Raw genomic sequence first — 25901 nt, 5'->3', positions numbered from 1 at the left:
AGTCACCCTACATAAAGGTGCTTGGTGGCCCGAAACCGGTTAAGACACACCTTCAAAATAGGCGCCTTTTTTAAGAAAAACCCCCCATCGCAGAGCTACGAATCCGATACGACGACACGACAATGTGCTCGCTTGCCCGTCATTCACATCCATCACAAGTCAGTTTCGCGTGTCGGTGGTTTACTGTTACTGCTTGCGCTTTCCCAGAGCCTGACAGAGCGTACGGGCAGACATCATCTGCTTAATCCGCTACTAATCCGCAGGCTGAGCAGATTGAATGAAATTGAATTTTGCGCACATCACTTTCGGTCGAGCAAAACCTTTCCCCGGGGTTGATTTTTCATTTTGCAAAAAGAAAATCATTTGTTTTCACTTTATTTACTCAATTCCACAACAACAAACATTGTGTAAGGCTCTGTTACGCTTTTGCTGCCCATTCAGACCTTGTCCGAAAGCTTCGCAGCGCGATAAGGAAGCCAATAAAGAGGACAGTTTCTATAACACACTTTAATAACAGCAAAATCTCCCTTAACGATTCGATGCTGTTAGCAACACATTCCACCAACAGTCCGCCGGTGCTCTGGGGAGCGAAGATGACACGAAAACAGCGTTGCCAGCGGATCCCAATTCAACCGAAATGAATTTTCCCCTTGAAAGGGATTTGTCAAAGAGCTTCTTTCGAGACGGTTCCATTAGCATACAAACACCTCCGGCCGATCGTAACGGTTGTGAAATCATTTCGCAAAACTCTCCCGGCGCTCGCTCAAAGTACACACATTATCATATAGATTTTTGGGGGACAGCGACGCGACGACCAACCGAGGAAAAATCACACACACACACACACTCGAAACACCTACAATGCCGGTTCGGCTGCCTTCACGCCTTCACCAACCGACCAAGGCACCCGGTACACCGTCGAACAACATTTGCTCGAACAATAATCACAATCTAGGGATCCCCCGGAACCATTAGTGCTTCGCCGGTAACGCTCTCTAATTTCCCATCACCACCGGGTGTGTTTCATGATACTCCGTGGCGTGGGGTAGACGCATGCTAGACGCCCAAAAATTACCGAAATTCCATCGCCTCCCGTCGATGGTTTGGCCAATTTAATGTACCGCTCCAAAATGGTGGCCCTATACCAATATTGATTTTTCCTCTCACTCACCCCGGCAATGGAGCACAGTGGCATCTTTTCTCAGGGGGAAAAAAAGAACCAACAATTTCCCACCAGCCAAACATCTCAACAGGCACATGAAACCGAGAGGAAACATTTGTTTACGATGTAAAGATGGACAGTTTTTGCAAAGAAATTCCCGCTACAAAACTCTCGCACAAAATTGTTTCCCCAAAAACCGATGCCCAAAACGTGGCCAAAGTTACAAATTTGTTTCGTCCTATCGTTCCACCGACGCCGCCAATGGAAAACGGCTTTCACGCATCATTCTCGTGCCACTTTAAAGCAGCTTTCCACTGCTTCGTTGTTGTGTCTTCGCCGTGAGCGCAGCGCATGGAGACGCATGGTGTTTAACCGCTTGGAACGGCATGGCGTCCGTTTTGCGTTCGGGTCGGTGCACGAATATTACTTGATGCGTGTATTCGAACCATTTCATCTGTACATAAAACTGCTTTGCCGATGGAGAATTAAATACGCCCTAGTTCGTTTTGTATCTTCGGGTGTAAAAACCCTATGAACCGACCGACTCGTAAGCTGCAATACGCAACAGTAACAAAAAAACCTAATGTACAGCATGAGGAAAAAACCCTCCGCCCTGAAGGCAAAACGATCAAGATAGATTATTGAACACGCAGCTCACACAGCGCCAGGAAGGCTATATTTTTTGCTCCAAATGACCCCATAGAAACGTGCCATCCTTCACTTCACAGTTTCGCGCTAAGCATACGTCCCATTACTGGGTAATTCTGTTCGCTTAGTAAAATTTCATTAACGCCATAAAAGTTGCCTCTCTGCTGTGTTGCTTTTTTCCGAATCTTCGTACGAATTCGATACTGTCGGTCGGTGTAAGGATGCTGGTGCTAAACAGCGCTTCCACACCCGACCAACATCGCTGGGACGCGGCCACGCACGCATGGCTCTTCTTTCTCCGCTGTCTTACAATTCATTTAACAAGTAAAAGCTATTACGTTTGTGCGATTTGTTTTATGCGAATAGATAATCGCTTCTTAAAGACATGATGTCATTTAGTTTCTGCCGTTTTCGTCTTCCCGTGCGTGTTCAATACTCTTGTCAGTGCTCAATCTTTTGCAATAAAAGTTCACTCTACTTTAAACGCTTGGCCAATTTTCTGCTCTACAATTCAACCATCAAATGATAAGCTGCTTTAAAACAATCTTTTCTTTGCTGCATCCAGCCCTCTTAGGCCGAACGTTTGTTTCTTTACAACAAAAGCGTTGCAACGGCGCGTACAATGATGAAATCGCCCTCGGGAAAAAACACGACGAGATACACGACTTCACAAGAAACGAAGGCACAAAATCTGGCCATATACATAAGCCATTCCTCATTAAGCGCCAGTCTGGCAACAATGGTAAAACACAAAACAAACGCTATCGCAAACAGTTTATAATTGCTAACAACATGATCATCTCGGCGAAAGGCGAACACGGGCGCACTAACCCAAGCCCGATTCGTCCGCCCACGAAAGACGTCTCCAGTCCTTGGTACGACCGTGGCCCGACGGCCCAGAAGCCCTTGTCGTTGTGCAGTGTGCGCAGACCTATACCGTTCGTTCATAATTGATAAGAAGAATATTTACCTCGTCCACTCCTCCGGGCGCCCCGCCACGTCACGTCCTTCCCTCACGCACTTTAACTTCTCGAAACTAGGACAACAGCACACCTATTGTGTGTTTGCTGCCGCTTCCCGAGGGCAGGAAGCAGGAGCTAGAGCCAGAGAACCAGAAATTGCCTGCAAGAGCTTTCCCTTTCATTCACAACGGTGGCGCTCCCTTCGATTGTGTACTTCGAACCGACCAACAGCGACAAAGCATACATAAACATATTTTCATTAAACCATTCCCCATGGGCCCGATGGCAATGCTGTAGCTGCTCTTCCACCCTTAGACACGGGGTCGCGCCACGTTCGACTTGACTACCGTTTGCTTTTCTAGCGTGGAATAGCCACCATTTGTACTGGCTTTCTTCACTGTCAAGCCAAGTGTGCCAACACGGCCGGCCTGAATGTGTTGCGCATGTGAACAATCCCTAGCACCGGCACCCTGCCGCAACCCGTAATCCCTTTGGAGAGTTACGGAGGAGTTCATTTTCAACCCCGAAAGCCCTGAACCGAAACTGAATAAATAACGAGCCAAAGCCATATGCCGCTGGTTACTGCATCGTCGCTTTCGACATGTTGCCCTGCCGAAACAGGACCGGAGGGAGACGCGAGCCAAACCGCCTTCAGTGATTGACCTTGCCATACCCGAAAGATGGAATCTTACCTTTCCATCGTGGCTCAAAACGCAACCCGAGGGACTCAAAACTCCACTTCAATCTTGCTGAGGAACAGAAAAACGGTTTCTTCTCCCTTTCAAGTTGCAACCGGTTTTGTTCTGCGAGTGGCACGCACCAAGCCCTAACCCTTGCTGCGCAAATAATCCCAGCTGTCCGGACAAAGCATAGCCCAGACCGTGATTGTTATGATACGCTCGTCAGCCGGTAAAGCCACATGACGGTTCCTGCACAACACGCCGCAATGACAGACTGGTTCACTTACAGTCGTGCGAGATAAATCTTGCAGAAGCGAGCGTGGCTAATTGTGTCATGAGCATGTGCGTAACGCTGCATAAATGATTTACCGATGGTTTGTATGCGAGAATGCATCTTCGGAACGGGAACTAACCTATTACGTGGAGATATGTATCTGGATTTATTAAGTCACTGTCTCAGGTAGGTATCAGGACCTACTGATGTATGCCTATCAAGCCATTAAGTGTCCTTAGTCTAAGGTTTTGGCTGGTAGTACGGTGTAATACTCATGACGTGTGAGAATTAATATATTTTATTTTTTATTATTTAATTGTTTATCGAGAATGTCGATAGACCGTTAGGCCTCTTTGACAGCGAATTGACAATCAACACAATTTTAGACAAGATAGCACTTTGGGACGGGGGCATCCCGGTGACATGGTGGTAGAGGCGCTGGTCTTCACCCGAACGGACCGGACCAAAATCCCATTCGGATCAATCTCCGGTACGTACGATTGACTATTCAGCTACGGGTAAATAAAGTTACAAAAAGCCAGAACTTGACAGGCTTTTTAGACCTCTTAAGGTTGTTGCGCCGATAAAGAAGAATCATCACTGGGACGAGAATACATTGGGATTATTGGGACGTATACTGAGCAAGTAAGGCGGCTACAGATATCAGCACCCAAAATCCCTGGCTCAAAAGACATTGACGGCATTGACACTTTCAGGCATTGACGTCATTCAAGGTACGGCATGTCTTCACGAAGGGGTCGGAAGAGCCAAATGACGCATGTTGCTATAACATCGGAGCCCAGTCCTACGTATGGAAGATGATTTTTCAATCTGGTTCTTCCAGCTGTTATTCGAGTTTCTCTGTTGATAAACTTCTTTATTGGGTGATTTCTGGTTCACGGCAGTTTCAGTAACCATCGATATCTGTATCATCAGCTCTAACTCTAAGACCCCTCGAAGATCACCGAAACACGGCCTTAGTTGTAGTGCCATGGAACAAGAGATGTCCCCCAGTCGTACTTCTTTCGTAAGTGACAGTCAAGAATCATGAATGTTTTGACCATTGAACTTTACTAAATATGATTAGCATAACCAGCATAATTAGACCCGTAATCTAAGTCACGATTCTCAAGGAACTCTATCAGATCTAAAGGAAGGAGAGCTACTCCTTCGCAAGATTCTTTGCAAGTTGTATCAAGGGAAACAGCCTTAATATATTTAATTATCTCCATATATGCAACAGTTGTACGTTCGCAATGAGTTTAACCAGAGAAGATAATTAATAATTTATCTATTTATTTGTATTCTATCGACAGAGTCTCTTAAAATACTTGTAGTAGGTACTGAATTTTAACACCATTGGTCGAGATGTTGCATCTTCAATGCTACAAATACAACGAACGTTTACGATGCCCAATAAAATTTGTTCCAAACAGTGATTTAAGCCTCATCGTGCAAAGCTTCAACCATTCGACGACACTAGAAACTTTCGTTAAATGAATACACAACGGCACACCTGAATTACTTGCTGCCTTTGGAAAGTATTTTCATTAAAGTATAAATTTAAATTTGCATAAAATGCCACTTACTGCTTCCATCCGCTGTCTGAGAAACCGTTAAAACTTTGCGTTCATGTGCTTTTAATTAAATTTTACATCATCACTAGCGACGCGCTTTGTCATATCGACCCATCAGCGTGGAACCTCATTCGCTGGAGCTAGAAAGGGCTTCAGTTCTTAATTTTTATGTGTAATCACGTTCCGAAACAAATAAGCTCAATGTAGTCGTACCTTTTATACCTAGCTACCCGGCACCCGGGTGATCCTTCGCCCATCGTCACATTTAATGTCTTAACAGAATGCGGGTCAAAACAACCATATCAGGACGAACTTCACCTTTCCGGTGGAAAAATGTATTCGGTTGAAGTGAGGGAAAGTTTTGGCAAATTTAATTACACGCTCACCCACCCGCCCCACTTGCTAGTTTCGTTCCATGGGTGGGAAAGTTTTCCCTTTGCCGATTTCCTCAAGGAAGTTACCGAAAAAGCAACGGGAAAATCTCGGTTGTTCACTGTAACGATTCATCACTGCTTGTTCTCGACAGGGTGCTCTTTCGGGGTTTGTCCTTCTTTGTACATCGAAACTACGCAGTCATAAATCGGCTGCTGCTTTTCTGCTGTTGCTCCCAATTCAATGAGATGAGCTTTTTTTGTGTCTGCTAACTGGAAAGTATTGGGTGTATCCCCTGAAATGTAGGCAACACATTTATAATTTCTTTTTTCTTTTTACAATAATGTTTCCATTCCCATTCATCAAATTCATTACACGTGTATGGGTTACTCGACCCTTTGAATGGTATTATCCCAGTGGAAAATCTTTCATTTCAATAATCAACCCTTATACTAATGAAAGTAATTCATCAGAACAACATTTCGAGATACGCTTTGGTGTGAATTTTGAAAGAGATTTGTCATCTAGATTAGCACCGTCACGGTCATGACACCCGAACCTGCAACATCAAACCACTCGTCCGGTCCTGGTCGAGTGAAAAACTGTCCCGAAGGGTTGGCGATGGAGGCTTTAATCATTTTTCTACCACCGTGGATGATTCATTACCCCGCCCGAAACCCTCGAGTTGACTTTGTAATGTGTAAAACGGCCGAAAAACAAACGACCGTCGCAATGGTTTCATCCTTCCGGCAAGGTTGTTAAATCTTTCGTGTGAAAAATGGGTGTCATTATGCTGGTTATGCTCCGCTCCGAGACAACGTGCACACCCTCGAGTTAACAATCCAAACGATTTTTTTTTACGATTTTGACCCATTTTTTCTCCCCATGAGAATATTGTTGAAGTCAAATAACAGATTGGTTATTAAAACCTGCATAATCTGTATCATGTTCCATAAAATATATTGTGCACTTTTTTCTCTTGACAGTCCATCCTGTACGCTACCAGCTTCAAGTACAAATAACAACGCAACGGGGATGATGATCCTTTCATCGGGTTGTTAAACATTTGTTCATTTCGCAAAACTAACTTCACACAAAGGCACGCCACTGTTCGTGCTCGGCGTGGAAATGGGGGAAGCATAACTTTACCCACGGGACCCTAACCAAATCGGTCGTCTGTAAATATGCATATATTGAAAAGTTCCATCAGGTAACACCGGTGCGGAAGGAAGCGAAGATAAGGTGTCCTAAAACGAACAAACAGCCACGGCAACCTAACAAAAGCTTCCGGAGAGCAAGCTACCTGCAACTGGTCTCAAACTCCCCTCCCGTTCCGAGGTGTAAACTATCCAAACGTGAGGCGGAAGATCTACTCCGGCATGTAATATCGCCCGCCGTCCCTGCGGTAACATTTCCGCCTAGGTAACTTTGGCCGTACGCCGAAACCATTGTAGAGCAGCTAAGAACTTATGCGTGCCAACGAAACGGCAACAAGTTCGACAACTTTTCATCCCTGCGCACGACGCCGTGTGGGGAAGGAAGCGCCCAAAGTACAATTGCTTGCCAGTTGTCAGGTACACCGACATCGGGACAACTTACCATATTAGCTCGGCATTGCATTTGAAGTGGATTTCTTCGAAAAGTCGTTCACAGTGTAATCATTATCTTGTTTCCAGAAAGTTTCCCCTTCTGCAATATCCTGTGTTGAGCACGAGGTGGCGAGTGTGAAAGTTAGGTTGGGTGTATGTATTATTATCAAAAATATTTTATATTTAGCTCTTTCTGAATTTACACTGGAAGTAAGTTAAGAATACACTCAGTGTGGGTTCTGATTTTGATTTTGATCGAACCTTACATGCTATTTGTGTAGCTTACATTGACTGCTACAAAGGTAATTCATGCCACTTAGACGAGAGAAAAAAACCCACTTGCAGCTTTCGTAGCAACCTCCAAATCTCGTATTTTAACCAACGAAACCACTGTTAGCTCTAAGATCGATCAATTGCTAAATATAATTTGTATACCAATTAGAAATAATCCGGCCTTACACACGCGCGTTGTTTATAGCCGCATATATTAGCTATACATTTCTGGTTCAATTTGCACTCCCTCACAACCCCGTTTTTACACTTGTAAAGGGAAAGTGTATCCACAAAACTTTACGCTCAATTGAGAGCGCTTAAAAGAAGCTTAAAATTGGTCCGAATTGAGCGGGGAACAAGCGAGAATGCGAAATAATAAAACGTTATAATCCTCTGCTAAAGTTTGTACTGAGGTCGTTCGTGCGGATGAAGTGTTTCGTCCTTCCCGCCTTCAAGCAACTGCAGGGTGGAAAAAATGGGAGGAAAAACTCACAACAAAATGGCTGTACAGAAGCGACAAAACGAAAACCAGACATTCAACTCCACCACGGTTGTTCGTGTGGCACATATTAAATGGTCTACCATTTGTATCGTAGCCTGCAAGCTTGTTTTTATTTTGCCTGCAAAAGCGCCGCACCTGCCGTCTGGAGTTCGAAAGCTTTCCACCTGATATCGACGCAATCGAGATCATATTTTTACCATTTTGTTCATTTTATTACCCACCCGATGTGCTTGCCAGGATTTTCGTGATGGCAATTTTGCATTACATTGCCGAGTGCTTTAGGTTTGCGCTGAGCGATCTCAGATCTTTTGTGAAAAAAGGTTTGAACATGTTATGTAAAATGACATTTACGTTTTTAGGGGAACATTTTCCACATTAGAGGGGTTGTTGAAAATTTATTGACTATCTTTATCCCATTCGAATGCTGCGCGACAGTAAGGATGGTTATGCCAATTTAGTGATTTGATTAAAAAAACGCACTTTCCTGTACTAAAAATCACCCACCCTGCTGCACCATGCTCAGTGCAGGGTTACTCTGGTTATGGAGGCTTTTTGTGTGGAGGTGAGGCACAACATATTTTTTACACAACACATTTAAAACTTGTTATCGTTTGCACATTTTATTTGGCGTTTTTAATCTAAAACCACCCCTCGACATATTTCAGGATTGCGACAAAACATTCCAGAGGGATACAAATGCGTACAGGAAAACTTGCCCTGACACCTACGGGGGTAAAGTTATTTTCCATCCATTCCTTTTCCCCAGCCCAAAATCGAAGCACAGGTGGGCCACCGGTAATAACCACATCCGATCCAGCGGAAGTTTCGGCGTTTTACAAATGTAAATCCTGCATCCCACGCCGATTATCCGCACCACGGCAGTACGCCAGCGAACCAATTGCATTTTTAATACATTTCCTTCCCATCTACACGACGGGTATTATTCAAACTTCCATTTCAAATTCAACTTCCACAAATCCACGTCAGTTTCACAAGCTGTAAAACACCGTCAATATGAATGTGAAGGAAGTAACGCAAAAAAAAACACCCAAAACTTCAGTCGAATACTTCCGCACAGCGTTACGAATATCACAGCGAACGTTCGCTACATTTTGCAGCAACGTTTCCACCACACGGTTGCCGGAGAGGTGCGCGCAGAAAGTGTAAAAAATCCGTCCCAAAACACCTTGCAGCCATTTGCAATGCGGATGCGGCGTGCTAACTTTACGAGCAGAGCGATTTGAGCATAGCCAACCGGTTTCCAGTAACACCGTTTGGAAAAAGGTCAACTGTCGGTGAAGTCCTGCACCGTTCTTTCTGCCGTTCGTGGAAGGTTTCACTATTATCGTAAAGTTCTATTATAATAGGCATGAAAAGATTGCACAGAGGCATGTTTAGTAGCACCGTTAGAAGTCGTTTCGTTCGCGAGTAAACGAGCAGAAGATCGTATGTGGTAGGAAAATGTATTCGATTTTGGCGAATTTAGTCGATTTACGTACACCAAACTGTGTTTGATTCAGTTTCCAGGAATGGAATAACTGAAAAACGACCATCACGTATTGAGTAATACGATGGAATGAAATAAATAAAAAGGTAGTTTGTTGTTTGATTCAAATTTCGACAGGACCTTTACTTGCGGTCCTGATTATTCCACTAAACTCTTCGAACTCAACCTTGATGATTGTCCACGAAACGATTTGAAAGTTAATAAAACAGTGTTAATTAGGTTTTAGCAATAAATTATCGTCGACACTCTGGTTGCACAGAAGAAGATCTTCGAATATTGGCATTAACATACTCGCAAATACGAAAAAAAATCCTTCATTTTGTAGTCAACGCCTTAAAGTATGCAATTTCAAGACTATCAGCCGCTAACTGCAACACATTGCATACCTTGTGGAGTATATGAGAGTAACACACTGCTACCGAAAGCTTCCCTGTGCCACAACGTATCAAATTTCAAACGAGCTGTGTAAACTAACCCTCGCTGCACTGCATTCTCATCAAATATATTTTACATGTTTAATTGTCCGTTTCGCAAAACTATCCTCCAAAACACATGGTCCCACATTTGTTTGGACTGCCAAACACAACCAACGCTCATGGTAAACTTGGTTCGTTACGGCAAACCCTCTACATCACGTTCTTAACCCACACATTCACACATCGTTCATACTATTCTAGCCACAAACCTGTTTATCGGGTGTGTTTACTTACTCCATTCAAACTAAAATCCCCAAAATCAGCTCAACCGCCCTGTTTACTGCTTGCAGCCCTTTGCTGACCATGCACCGCGATGCAGAAAGTGGGACAAAAAAAAAGACGGGCATTACTTCCATTACTTCCTTGCAGCTGTTGCATGGCGTGACACCGGCCACCACATTGTGTACTGCAGAGAGCATATACATTGGAGGACGTTGCTGCAACGAAGATACCGCATTGGATCGTTTTGCCGGGTGGCGAAATTGTACATCCGTTATATGGTCACTTTCACGCCCGACGCCTCTCACGGCTGCACCGGTTGCACCGTGGCAAATAGAACCGAAGCGCAAACAGGACATCAAATATTCAACTGTACCCGGCGGTTTGGGCAAAGAATGCAAAACGTTTGGTGTTTTATTTTATCAACCGTACCATCTACGCTCACTAAAAGGTGAAATAAATTCGCGAATCCAAGCACTGCGCTTAGCACCGCTGCTGATAAGAAGCGTCACTTAAAATACGAATTGCTTGTTCCTTCCATTACACCACGTGCGGCTTCCGCGCTGAAAACCAATGCATTTGTGGGTCGGTGAAGAAACATCAATCCCACGAGCGTTCCCTTTGTACGTTGGGACGTTCCGGCGGGTATCATCGTGGTCAGATGGCTTTGCAATAAAACAGCGCTAAGTCCTTCGGAGAACCATTCTTTCTGCTGCTGCCCGTCATAAATTATGCTATTTTACATTACGAGGCGAACATCGTTGTTTTATCGTTTTCGCTCGAAAAGAACACTGAAGCCCCGGAGCAGGGAAGGTCACGAAGGTCAAGCAGGGTGGCGCAAGGAAAACGAGATGAATAAATTGCACTAAAAATACAAAGGAATGGCGATGGAATGACATGCTGTACCGGGGCACAACCGTATGCGGGACAGCATTCTTTGTCTTTGCCGAATGCCAAATAATGCTACAGCGTAATAACGTCAACAAAAAATTTCGGGAAGCAAGACAAAGCAACACATCTCCATTGCCACGGACATCGGAACGTACCGAGGACATTCTTCTAGGCGCAAAAGGGACAACGAGTACACGTGTAGCGAATGGGGAGCATTTATTCACCCTCTCTTCGACCATGCCATGCGAACGTCCTGGTGCTCGGGTAGACCGTAGACCACGAGACCACGAGAAATTTCCCCACAAAATCTCAACTTCCACAGCACAGGCCAGCAGTGGCGGCATTGAAATCCCTGCCACCGATCAACCGGTCGGTGTTGTTGATGATGATATTAATGGTGGCGCTGATGACAGCGATAGCACATCAGCGGTTGTTGCTTCGCAAAACTTCCAGTACACCCCAAAAACCGACACAACCGCAGGGACGAGAGCGTGCCTTACTTTCCGTGTTGCTTCAAGGCCCGTGTTGTTGTGTCTAAGAGCTTACCATATTTTCGTCGCCCCATGGATGGCAGCATTCGATATGCATCGAAAGCTTGCTACAAATTGGTTGAGATAAAGATAGATGAACTTTGTTTTTGTGGGAACGTTGTTTGCCGAGCAGACTGGATTTTGTGGATGAATGCGCTTCTGGAAGAGTTACACGCTTTACCTTGTTCATTTCTGCAATCGCTCCATAAACAAAAAATGATACAGTTGGAAAGTTTTCGATTAAATTCCTCTTTTACCATGTCCAGGGTTTCTGTTTTTTGTTAGTAATAAAAAAGGAAACTCTCTTTCATTATATAAGTTATTCAACATACATTATTATTAATCTTCTATTATTTAGCTGCATAAATCCTTCATAAACATTCCACATTGATGCCACGTTATCTTCGTTGACTCGTTGCCACTTTGTTTACATTTTTTTAAAGCTCTAATATCTTATTATTGTGTAAGATTTTCCTCCATCCAAGTAGGTGTACATCGTTTTAATACTTTGAGAAACAATCGTACCGAAAACATGAAAGATGCTTTTATTTGGATAGACACAACAATGCTCGCGGGTCTGTAAATGTCGATTTCGGAATAAAGTTCTCGACATCTTTGCGATTTGCCCAAAGGCACGATCCCGTACCCGTCTTGTACTCTCGATTAGGGCCGCATCACTAGCGCTGCATAACGGTGTTGGTAGAATTTGGGAAATGAACTTACCGTGTCTAGTGTCTCGCGGGCGGAAATTACAAGCAATGCAGATTGTGAGGTTTTATTGTGCTTTGTGATAAGATGCTTTTTTTTTTGGTGGAGGAAATTCTAATAGCAAAGGGAAAACCCTTAGCGTTAAGTAGAAAAGTTACACAAGGCATTGAAAAGTTTAATGAGACACCCTGCAACAGGGAGGGGCCCGCTTTGGCTGTATTATGGCACAGTGTTTTTCGTTTTTTTTTTTGCAAAAAGCCTTCCCCAAATGCTTTTCAATTCTTCATTTTTAGTTGGCAATTGTTCAGCTGAGTTGGAAAATTTTCACCATAAAAGAAAAAGGTTTCGACTCAAAATGAGATTTGAACTTACAACCTGCGCACTCGCAACACCTGGAGTGCTTTACAACTAAACCTTCAAGCAAATCTGCTACAATTATTTGCTCCGCGGATCAATGTTAAGCAAATCATTATATGCTGTAGAGCATTTCTTGCGAATTACCCATTGAAATGCTTATTTAAATGTTAATAATTCAAGCTACAAAAGTTCGTCTTTTGACTCGCCTTCATTTCCCACCCAATAAGACTAACTTTGAGCCACATTTTCCATTGTAAAACTTTCGTTACACGTTGTTCCATCTTGCCTGCCATAATTCCGCTACGAAATATTCCCTTTTATCCATTCGCCCCAAAAGTGGACCGTGCCGAGACTTTCGACCCGCTGGCCGGGGAGTGGATTTGCTGCTAAAATATGTTAATTCGTCCCGGGAATTGGCTTACGGAGCGCACGGATGGAAATGATCAGTCAATCTGCATACGATTTGGCTTTTGTCGTTGTTCCGGTTGAGAAACGCCAAACTCCGGAATCAACTGGTGGAATGCAAAAAAAAAAACGATACGGCTCCAGAACCGAAAGCTAGGCCACCGTTCAATCGTGAAATGGAATTCGACACAGTTCGGTACGCACTCCGAATGGGACGGAATTGATTGACGGACCATGAAATGACTCTCGGCGCTTTATCGAACAGCGGTGATATGAAGATGTCATACGATTATGTACGCACCATTTTCACAGTCAAATTGACAACCTGACAGCACCGACAGATGCACTCAGCTCTAAACGGTTCCCTAGTCTGCGTAATCACAGAATCCCACTCCTAATTATAATCAGATCCATTCAGCAATCATTAACACTGACTCAATAACGAGGTTCTCAACGGCAGACAAAATCAATCCGACATAAACCCGCTCCTTATCACATTCATTGAGACATTCTCTGGGTGGGGGTTTCTGGCTTTCTTGGACGCACTTCCACAACTGCATCCGTCCAAAAAGTTGCATCCACCGCACGTAGCGATCTAACCCATCCACCGCTAACACTTTCCCTGATAATAGTGATTGCTTAATCGATATTTATAGCATCCCATTTCTTCGCTCATCAGCAGCAACCGCTCCCAGTTCCACCATCGCAGTATCGTCCAGAAGAGTGGAAAAAAACCACCCCAGCACAATTTGATAGGGTAGTAGAGTTTTGTTATTTTTAGCTCGAGCAGTATCGGCCCCAATCGCTTCTACGCCGTTCTGCTTGCGACTAACCAGACGCGAAGATGGTGCTGGCGTTCGATTTTTTTCTCCCCGGCGTTGTCCATTTCCAGCCCGCCACGGAGTTCTTGTTCGCACGAGTAAACTTTCTTTGGAGGGGTTTTCAGTTTATTTGTGTGCGTGTTGGGGGGCGAAAGCCTTTCTTTATGGTCTTGTACCATCGCAAACGCATCCCGTTCTGCATCGTCCCACATCGTAAGAAACTACATCAAAACCTTCCTAGTTCGTCCTCTTGGTATGCTCTGGCTTCATTTACGGTGTAGCGAACCGGAGGTTTTATATTGCTCTACACAGTGTCCAACTCCAAACACTCATACTCGTTCTGGTGGCCTTGTGGCAACGCGAAATAATAATGGAAAAAAACAAAAGGGCAAACTGGGCAGCGCTTCTTGATGCGGCGTGGAAAGCTCTACCGTCCGGCATTCTCCAAGAGGTCAAAGTGAAACATGTGTTCCGCTTGGTAAATGGAGAACGGCAAGGAAACAAAAACTACGGCCTTGTGTTGTTTTTGGTGCCATTCTTAACCTCACTTTCTTAGAAGTTTTCCAACAACCGGAACTAATCCACACACACCCACTCTGGCTGGTTGAATTTCACGCAAAAAAATGTAACTGATCATCACACAAAAACCGTCGCCTTGTGTCCTTTCACTCACTTGCAAACAGGAAGTTCAAGGTGGGTGGAAAATATATTTGGGGTGGTACAACAAAAGAATGTTCCACTTCCACCCAGTGCCAAGGTTGGCCAGCAGTGGAAGTTATCCAATTTGTTTAAACCACGAAGACACCAGCCCAATCTTTTTTTGTTGGAGCCAATATTCCAAAGAAGGGGATGATGACTTTCCGGAAATTATTTCTTTGTTTGCTAGCTCCAAACCACTGTCGTCACTATCAGCTGTAGTAAAACCTTCGTATTCTTTCACCTCAAGCTTTCCATCTATTCCCGTGCGGAGTTTCCATAAGCTCCGTGTTATTTGTTAACTGTTCTGCACTTGACGTCCACTTGAGATATGTTTCCGGTCCGAATCGATCGTGTTCTACCATGTTCTTGCCCCACGCTTACGTACTGACACGGCAAGGTTGGTAAACGGGAGTAAAAAGCTTTACACAAACACACGTCTATACAAATCGTTAGGATGACAGTTTGGTACTTATCCTCGGGGCACTGCAATGGTGCTCACGACCAAAGGTTATTCCTTTGGTGGAACTGTTACAGCGAGGCTATGAGAGCAGTGCTTACGTTAAGTGGAGTTCTGGACACCCTTCAGTGGCTTTTGTTGGACAGAATTTTTCATCATTGTAACATGAAGTCGATAGATATAAATTATGTAAAAAAAAAACTTCAACTCACTCCAAGAAAAGCTTTGTCTTGGTGAAACATCTCCCTGTTCTACTTCTCCTAAAATCTCAAAGCAATAGACCTAACCGACAAGAACTTGTTCGTCAGCAATGCAAAAAGTAATCTCATTACATCCCAAAGAACCTTGCAGATGGGCAGAACCTTCATCAAACGAACCTTATCTTGTCCGAATCCATTAATTAGTGCCTGATCACAGGGTTTAAGACAATCACACAAAAAAACCACTCCCTTTTTTTCTTGATTATCTCTCGCGAAGATATTTCGCCATGCGTAACTCCACGACGACGTTCCATCACGGTCGATAATCGGCCCCCGTGTTAAGCTTGAGCAAAACTCCCTGGTGATTCTTCCGACCCATTCTACGGCCGTTCCGAACCTATGCGGGTCCTAAGCAACCAATCGATACGCGGTGGCTAGAATGTTCAAATGGCACACCAGTGCAGAGCGTTTTGCCGCTGTGTGTGGGCCAAGGCGCAACAAGACCCTCCCAGTCGTCCCCATACACGCTGCGGATTGTCCTTGCTCTGGTGGGAAACTCTTCGACCATTAAGGACACACACACATACATTAGTGAAGGGAGCACACGCGATACGCAAATGAGCGCAATAATCACGCACGCGACTCGCCAACAATGTAGACAAGGGGCCGCAGGTAAAATCGATGCTAACTTCCGTATCGACCGTAAATGGGGCTCGCTAGGCGTAGGGCAATGAATCGATTTTGTACGATGCCCTTTTGCTAGTGAGCCACCACCCCGAAAACGACGGAAAAAAACGCGAGAAAAGGACAGTAATGTAGGCACGTTCACTTTCTTTATCCTAAGGGCGTTTTGGGTCATGAAAAATTCCACCACTAGCTATTACATTTTACAGCAACGTTTTGCCTAACAGCACGTAAAGCATTATTATTGAGACGTCTCTTTTGTACTCGATGTTGAATGTTATAGAATGTACAATTTTTACACTCATTAATCGCAACAAAGCCCACCGGAACGGATACCCGATTTTCAAACAGTTTCCACCTTTTGCTTCCGTTCGTTCGTGGCCTAATTAATCTTGTCATGTTTTGTTTTTGTTGTTGCAACAATTGACCTTTCCAACCATTCGCTTGGCCGTACGGCTCATTAAATGTGTTGCTTCGGCACCGATGCTGTTTGGTCAATATTTGCACTTCATTTGTTCGCCAGTAAGCGCCCCGATCGTTCTTTCTCTTTCATCGCTCTGGCCACTGTGTCTCGCCTCCACGAGGATAAATTAACGAATTAGGAAGAACAGCATGCGATTTGCTGTGCCACACACTTTTCCTATCGAATGCGAATGCACCGGGAAAGCATTGGATGGTCATTATATGCAACAAGTCGAATTTATTGTCGTCCCATTTAACATTATTTATCGCTCGATCGCGATCGATCACAAAAATATGAAAGATTGGTATAATATTTTAAAATGGCAAAAAGCAGTCGAATATACACTCTGGTCAGTGGTTGGCGGATAATATTAAACCGTATCACACCGTTTTGTTTTCTTTTCATTTCGAATTTGTTGCGATTTGCGATAGTTTTTTCCATACCGTAGGTACGGGAATCGGGAACAAGAGAACTTGCTTCCGTGTTTTATCGTGCATGTAGACACGATGATTCTGTGTTGTCAAGGTGTTCCTCAAGGTCTGTGTTACCAGGCGAGAGAGACCCGCTCGACGCGACGTAGTGGGGGAAACTGTTAAAGGTAGCTTCAGACCTGTGAACCGTGAGTGCAGGCAGACTGCCGAGGGAAGCGGCATGCGTTTGCCTATATATGCTGCGCTCGGTATGTTCCAGTTCTAGCGATGTATAACTGCGTTCTTAAAATAGGCCCCGGGTTCCAGCCGGCTAGAACTGCTGGACAAGATGCGAGAAGCGATAATCGGTGCGTATTCTTTCGTTTCTGCTTTGCCCGCTCGCATAATTTCCCCCCCTGGTAATGCGTGTGACATGTACCAGAAGAGAGGGTACGCTTTTATCCAGTTCCCTTTTTGCGGTAAGGAGAATCGTCCAATTTGATAATTCGATGTTCAAATGGTGTTCTGTAGCTGAGAGCAGAGAAGAGTCCTTTTGACGGGATTTATTCTACCCATACGCGTCGCAGGTAATTTGTTTTCTTTCGATACTTCCACTCAACATGCTGGGACGACCATTTTAACAGCGAAGTGCCAGAATTGTTGTACAGTTCTTAAGATTCGCTTACCTCTGATACAATCTCCAGACCGAACGATCCTTCCGCGGATGAGAGCGGCTTCAATGACGCCCACGAACTGGGACGAATCGGAGTGGCGTGGCGAAGTTGGGGAAAAGCACCTGCTGATTAAACATTCATATTCTTCGTGTCACTCGCACCAACCACAAACGCCCCAGGTGTCCCGTCGGAAAGACCCAACCATCCTCCAACAAGAATAGAATAGCGACGATTGTCGATCGATGCTTACACCGTCGATGACGGGGACAGAACACACAGCTATTCGAAGCTTACTTTTCCAGCCTGGCAAAATTCACACAAACTTTATCCTTTTCCAAACACACTGGAACCACTCGCACGCGGGGACACACACGCACACACCTTTGTTAACACAATTAGAAGCAACTTTCCGTTACGACCGTTCCACTTGTGGCTTAGAACAACGAACGGTGGAATTATTTCAAGCACTCCTTTTTTTTTCTTTACTTCCTCACTTCCGGTTGAAACGTTGATACTTTTTACTCACACACCTTCGTTCGTCTACAAACACACATACGCACTGAGTTTGTTCTGCTGACCGGCATAGAAACTTCGTAACGTTCCAAAGTAAGTCACTGCACAGGTTGGAAGTTTCCCGCGTACGTTCGGAATGCGCACAGTGCGACACGAGTACGGAGCACCGTTCGGTGCCAGTGGAAAATCGCAACTACACCATCAGCTGGTGTGGGCTTACCCTCCGTTGTGCACGGTTTCGGCACAGCGTTCGGGATCGACTCGGGTGCTCGGGAAAACTCGTGCCCGGAAAGCGGTTTTCCAGCTGTTTCGTAGGACGCACGGCGAAACACCACGCGTACGTCGGGTGTTCCGTGTTTGTTTTGACAGTTCCCAACACGGCACAGTGTGGTAGACTCGGGGAAAACTTGTGACGGTGTGCGAAAATGCCCGCTTTCCCGGCAAATGGCTGTGACGGTACACACCCACTGTAAAACCACCATGTAACCCCCCGCCGTTTGGCCGATGGGAAAACGGTTCACAAACAAATGAGGTAGAAGTGTATCGTCTTTTTTTTTTCGATCGATCGTCGTTTGGCACAGTGCCTCTGTTTATTTGATTTGACACTGATGGATGTGCCATTTTGCTTTCGGTCCACTTGATCATCGCCGTCGGCCGCTTAGGCGATCGGCCATGAAATATGCCAACGGTCGGTCATTATAAACTATATGGAAATAAACCCACCCACTGCCGGATGACTTTTGGTTTGCAATAACCATTCACCGAACAGCCACAGCAAAACGTTACACCATGCGGCGGCATTACGACGATGGATCGCATGCGCCAGGACAACGTTCTGTGTAACACACAGTGGTTCTCGTTGCCACTGCATTCGTGTAGCCTTCTTGGCGATATTTCCCACCACACCATCACACCGTGCTCGTACTCTTTTCCGTACGCGAAGAGATGCTGTTTTTTTTGTTGCTAATCAAGCAAAAACCACACAGATAAACAGATTCCTAATGTCATCGGGCAAGGCCGCTACGCGATACGGGTGCTCATGCCACATGCCTTACCTATTTTTGCACCTTTCCTGCATCACCGAACTAGCGGCCCTTCTGCCTACGGCCCCAGGAAAAAGGCCGCTGATCGCTTGCACAAATAAACGCGCGCACGGCATCCGTGGCGGTATAAACGGGGGTTTGTTTACAATAAAACAGTCTCTTTATTTCGTTAAATTCTACAGCGATGCTTGGGTTTGGGTTGCAGCTCTTTCATAGGAAGAGAAGAGTGTGTGGGTGTGCACGAGGCGTGCCGAAGGGCTGGAGGTGATGGCCAAACAGAGAGGCCTCCATCCAATAAAGATGAACGATAGCAGTACGTTTCAGCACTGTTTTTGGCCGTTGGTTGAGATGATCACGCGGGCCCGTTGGCTGAGATGACTAGAGAGGAATAAGACTTTACGCACCGAGGGAGTTCAGCGAATTTCGTTGGCCCAGAATTCTTTCACCATGTCGGCTGCCTTCTCGCCGATCATAAACACCACCGCGTTGGTGTGAGACGCCGGAATGGTGGGCATGATCGAGGCATCGACAACACGCAAACCCTGTATGCCGTACACCTGCAGCTGCGCATTGACGACCGCTTCCGGATCGGTGGCCGGTCCCATTTTGCACGTACCACACTGTCAATAACGAAAAAAGTCACTCAATTAAACACGATCCGTTTGAACGCGCGGGAGTTTCCTTCGCTACCTGATGCTGTAACGTGCTGCCGACTCTTCTGATGGCACACTCCCAGTACTCGTCGCTACGGAAACGATGCTGCTCGCAGCCGTAAAACGGTGTACTGTGCAACCGTGCCCCAATGCCGCGGAAGCTGCGCGATTCGATCAGATCCACCGTCAGCTTGACACCTTCCCGCAGCACTGCCAGATCGTCATAATCCGCGTAGAAGTTACCCTCCATCCGCGGCCAATGGAACGGGTTGTCGCTCTTCAGATAGATTCGTCCACGGCTCTTTGGGCGCATTAGGACCGGTGAGACAGAAAACGCGTGCTTCCCAAGGATCGACCCGTACGTGTGATGATGGAACTCGTCCGTTATGCCAATGGTGGCCCGAAGCGATCCAGATTCGTCGTTGTTGTAGGCTCCCGTGCCCATCACCAGCTCAATGTCCGGATAGTCGGAAGCTGTTGGTAAAAGAAGGAACAAGCAAGGATTGAAGCTCACCGTAGAAATGATTCCGATCACTCCACTTACGCGTGAAGCTGATGTTCGTCTTGACGAAAGCAACACCTTCGGCACCCCCGGGAGACGTGAATGGACCTCGTCCGTTCATCATATAATCAAGAATGTACCGTGGTGATCGCATGTCACGCTCCCGCACAGTCACCGGCTGATCGACCGGGAAGACTAGTCCGGGAAGATTCAGGTGGTCTTGTAAGTTATACCCAACCGGAAGATCCTGCACCATAGGAATGCCAATATCCTTCAGATGATCTCTAGGACCCACCCCGGACAGCATCAGTAGCTGGGGAGAAGCAATGGCACCCGCCGCCAAGATCACTTCCTTGCGTGCACGGATCACGTATCGTCGTCTGCGCTTCATGAACTCCACGCCGTACGCCAGCTTCGTGACGGGGTCGATCAGTATTTTGGTCACTCGGGAGTACATCGAAATGTCCAAATTTGGTCGACGTACGGCGGGCACAAGGTAAGCCTTCGCCGCGCTGCATCGACGTCCTCTACGCATTGTCGCTTGTGCCTTGCCGAATCCGAGCTGTATTTCGCCATTGGGATCCGTCTCCATGTAGCCCAGTTCTCGCCCCGCATCGATGAAGCGCTTCAATAACGGCGTCTCAAACGATGACTCCTCCACGTCTACCGGACCTGCCGTAGAGCGGTAAGGAGAGTTGCGCAGCTCCGGAATTTGCACACGTTCCGACTTCTTGAAGTATTCCAGCACGTCACGAAAGCCCCATCCTGGATTGCCTGCCTGTTCCCAACCGTCGTAATCCCTCCGATGTCCCCTTGTGTAGATGAGGAAGTTTATGAGACTCGTGCCTCCGAGACCGCGCCCTTTCGGCCAGTTACAGACACCGCCCTTGAGACCCAAACAGGCACCCTTCATTGGATCCGCTTTGTAGCCCCAGTTGTATCCTGAAAGTTGAGGATGCATGATATCGTTTGATCTCACCCACCTACCTGTTTATCCATCCCTTCATCAACCAAAATGAGTGACCGTGTACCGAGCGCAAGGTTCAACCTGCTCATTGAAGGGTTTCCCATTCAAAAGCTTCATTTCAATGGAGCTTACACAGAGCGCTACAACCGCACCCCATGCGCTTGCGCACTGCATGCGCACGACGCGTACAGACGCAAAACTACCCCCTTTTGTGTTGCTCGCGTATGAAAGAGATGCACGTGTTGCGTACCGCGTGGACTTCCACGAACCGCGAGATCAAGAGAAAGGGTATCTATTTTTAGAAACCCGGGTCCGGTGCGCTGCACATCGCTAGAAGTGAAACGGCCAACAAGCTGCATATATACGAGTTCCAACGCCACGTTCCGTCAGAGTAGTCTGCTGTTCTCATGGTTGAAAGGGGGGAGTTACCTTACACAACTCACAAACATATAGCGGTACATGTCGTATTAACTATATAAAAAACCTGTTATCATACAGTCTAATAAATTCTCTCTCCGAAGAGACAACAACTCCAAACCGAAAATTGAAACGAAACTCAAAACAGCTCGCATCTAACTGCGGTCCTGAATGGAAAAACAACACGCCTACCCCACAAACGTATGGCTGGAATAATTTCAAGTAATAAGTTCGTTACGAGAAAAAATCTATGACCAGAGGATAGATACGACTACTTTTTTGCCAAATTTTTTTATACAATTGGTGCATTTAAAGAAGGATCCAAATATTAGATATGATCTGACTTGATCACTTGATCTTCTTCACTCTCGCTTTAAGGGAATATTTAAAAAACGGTGTCTTTGTAGGTATATCAAATATCATTCAGGATGGTAGCTATTATCATGCTTTCTTATAAGAGATTATTTAAGTAATCTTTAAGTAGGGGGGGGGGTCTAAAAGACATGTACCTTGTAAGCTTAAGAAACTAATTTTTGAGAAAAGATCTTAGCACCGTAGGATCTCTGGAACCGAAATAGTCAGCTGAGGGACATTTTGTCACAGAGCCGATCATAATGTCCATCTTACCCGTAATGCTGGTCAGTCCCGCGGTTAGAGGTACCTCCGTCAGCATGTTGCCCTCCTTGCCCGCCTCAAGCAACAGTACGTTCCAGTCCCGCATTTCCGACAGACGGTTCGCCATGACCGACCCACCGGAACCGGCACCAATGATGATGAAATCGTACTCCTTCCGGAAAGCGATCGTATCCGGAATACGGGGTGTTCCGTTATTAAACAGAACGCTGGTTTCATCGAACAGCCTTTGAAAGAACGTATCTTGCATGGCCACCCCGCAACGTGATGTGATGGCAAAGACCAGTAGGACCATCAATGCTGAAGACTGTAGATAAAGAGAGAGAGAGATATTTTAATCTCGATAGTTTTCGACTATAAAGAAATCGTTAAATATTGTCGTAAATATTAAAACATTCATGACATGGTGTCACTCCCTACTCTTTCAACTTTCAACTCTTCCGACGCTACTGGCGCTCTTCCTTTTTCCGGCATCAAACGATAACGATGTGATTTACGGAACCGGCATACTGACCGTGAGAATTTGTAATCATTTGACCTTGGTTAAAAGATGCAGTGGATTGAGGAAGCGAACAAGCAATCAATTTTCTCGAACGATCAAGTTTTAGGTTGACAACGAACATTTACATTCAAACGATTGTAAATCGTGTCGTCAACAAACGCCCGCGTGTCGGCCTTACGCTTGACCACCGTTTTGAGGACATTAATTTTAAAGTCCATTAACGGTTTATCAAGCGTCCTTGCGGATAGGTTTGATGCCGTTAGTTTGATGCGGATTGATAGATGCCTAAGGCATCTATCCGCGGATAGGCTATGCTGTCGGCCGAAAGATATGAACGCATCAGTCTCTTCTTAAAAACTGTATCAAGGAGAACTGCCAGTGCTGGCTCTTCATTGTGGATGGCGTACACTCGACGAAGAATAACACAAAGCTAATCGGCGTAGCATACCATTAGTTCCAAAAAGGCCTTGAACGTTTTCCGGTGAGAGTGAACTGCATCGAAAAAACAGGCGAAGTTTTGCCTAAGGCATCTTTCATGTGGATGTTAACTTTTACCCTGCCTGAGCTGATGCCCAGTAAAACAATATTTGGCTACTAATATCGATCGAGTAAAGAGAGGCCCGTCGTTTCTACGTTTGATCAATATTATTGCAACAATGTACTCGAACAAAGCCTTCTCTTGCTCCCAGCAGAGTCGATATCAATTTATAATAAATTTGCTGAAGTAGTTTAAAAGTATAATGTTGAAAAGGTAAGGTCAGACCACGACCGACATGTATTTGAAGATGTGGAAACCATTTACAAAGTAAACTTTCAAAGATCTTCATCAAAGTCGAGGGAAATTCGAACAAAGTGTGCATAAATTACATATTTTTGCAGCACATTTTCCAAGCCGTCAATTGTTCCATAACGGATCGAGACTCCATCTCACCACTAGGTCAACATAACCAACCCACCTTGAACTTACTAGCCCAGCAGTGAAATATTTTGCTCGATTCGCAATCGGTTTGCCGATATCAAATACGCACGCTTCGTTAGTGAGTAATGTCATGTATTATTATATAACTTTTTGTTTTCGAAATATTGTGACACAAATAATCCATGAGACAAGCGAATTGCTGAATTATGCACCGAAGTGAAACTAATGCTTTAGACTGTTTACACTGGCATAAGTGTATTTTCAACAGAAAAAAAACAACAGTACAACTCATTCACTTAGGATACTCTAATTAAGGGCGCAAACAAACCTAAAACTCTCAGCCCATCGTGCCAAACTGGCCCAGACCAGCATTGGGTGATTTTTTAATTGATCGGTTATCGGCTAAATTTGCTTACGGACGCTAATTGGTTTCGCCAACACACACGCGGACGGGCGGGATGGTTACGGTAAGCTAGCACTCGGTCAAAGCCCGCGCTGTGAGTCACCCCTTCTCACCTGCTTCTTGGGGCGAAGGAAACGAATCATTACTAGCCGTTTGACAGCTCCGGCCTTGACCGTCACTGTTACCGGCGTTACGCCTCACGATGATGAAGCAGTTCGCTTTGGGCAAGCAGCGGCATGAGCGTTGCATTATGGGACGAGTGGCCATCGGTCTTAGACAACTTGTGCATTAAAAGAAGCTTGTTAGAAGATATGCTAGGTGTTTGTTGTTGCTTTTAATTGCAAGCAAATATTTCCACACAGATCACGGAGCGCTTCCAATCAGCTGTGCTGTGCGACGATTTGGAAGACACTTATATAATCTCTCTGCACAAATAAAACTAATCAAACCTGGATAATAACGGATCAGAATAAATGGCTTTGCGTCACACGCTAATAACCCTCGCTGTATCAATTCCCATGCCAAACCGTTGTCTTTCCACAGGGCACTGCCTAAAGGACATACCTTTGGGTATGCCTTTCGCGCATTAAGATGTCGCCATAATCATAACGCCTGTCACCTGCACGTACGCCATGCAAAACGCGCACGAGCGCTCGCATAAATTATACCACCGAACGCACTCGGCGCTCGACGAATGTCCTCTCGTATCAGCCTAATTATCTTCCCTCTAGCCGTGCTAGATCGGAGAGGAAAATTATCATCAGTGTGGTTCGGTTACAGCCCGCCGTGGTTTCCTTCTAGACGTGTGGTTTCCGAGTGTACCGACCGGCTACCAGCACGATCAATTCAGCCGATTATAAAACGAAGCACGCATATTTAATGTCGGATGTTAGCAAACACCCAAAGCGAAAGATAAACACTCACATACACACCCATACCGATGGTTGCGGTTTGATTAGAACTAATTTTGATGTAATTGTACGTTTCCCGACTTTCAGTCGAACGCTTACCAAGCGCCAAAAAAGTAATGTCAATTGTACGATAAACATTCATCAACGGACGATTAAAACGCACCACAGAGACAGATTCCGTTTTACGTCAAACGGGCCTCTTCTTGCTTTGGTCGTTAGTATCGATTCCCAGGAATGGTAAACTTAATCTTGCGAAATACGTCACACCTTTTGGAATTTCTTCATGGCAAGTAAAACATAAAACACAAAAGCCCCCAGAGATCGTTTCAAACTGCGTCAGTATTCCAACGGGTGTTCCTCCAGGTCTTACATTCTTCCCCAAGGCAGAAGAGTCCATTTGACGTTAAAGTTATCGGGTCAAAAAATACACACAAACCTGTTTTATCATCTTTTTCCATAGTGGTTCGATCCTTTCGGAACGGTTGCAGGTGAGATGGAAATCGGGATTTGTATAGGAACGTTTCCCTCCCAAATTAATGTAAATTGATGATGATTCTGCTTCTTCAGGATAAACCCAGTTGGTACCAACGTCAGCAGGTGAGAAGTGACATTAAACATTGATTTTTTTGTACGAATTCAAAATCAGCGTGTAGCAAACAGGAATTGTGATAGTGTTAGCGATCTGGGTAGGAATTATAAATTATACGTTCTTGAGTATTAAATTTATCGGAGGATTTCAACAAACGCTGACAACAAGAGGATCTTTCGGTACCGAATATACCGAATATAATATTAAACGGTGGTATAATATTAAATATTATACCGAAAGATCCTCTTGTTGTCAGCGTTTGTTGAAATCCTCCGATAAATTTAATACTCAAGAACGTATAATATATAA

The 25901-nt window shown here is 45.2% G+C and overlaps 1 protein-coding gene across 1 annotated transcript; it reads right to left on the bottom strand.

Annotated features, from left to right (window-relative positions):
- Positions 1 to 19509: 19509 nt before the first annotated feature.
- LOC128718950 (glucose dehydrogenase [FAD, quinone]-like) lies at positions 19510 to 22563 on the bottom strand. Its single transcript, XM_053812567.1, has 4 exons — positions 22263 to 22563; positions 20294 to 21193; positions 19787 to 20223; positions 19510 to 19716 (listed from the first exon to the last, which is right to left on the bottom strand). Exons 1-4 carry the CDS (start codon positions 22561 to 22563, stop codon positions 19510 to 19512), a joined length of 1845 nt encoding a protein of 614 aa, XP_053668542.1.
- Between the last annotated feature and the right edge of the window lie 3338 nt (positions 22564 to 25901).

This window comes from Anopheles marshallii, chromosome 2 (genome assembly GCF_943734725.1).
Source record: "Anopheles marshallii chromosome 2, idAnoMarsDA_429_01, whole genome shotgun sequence".
In the NCBI taxonomy this organism is placed as follows: domain Eukaryota; kingdom Metazoa; phylum Arthropoda; class Insecta; order Diptera; family Culicidae; genus Anopheles; species Anopheles marshallii.
The sequence above is the reverse complement of the archived record's forward strand: the minus strand, read 5'-3'. Positions and strand labels throughout refer to the sequence as shown.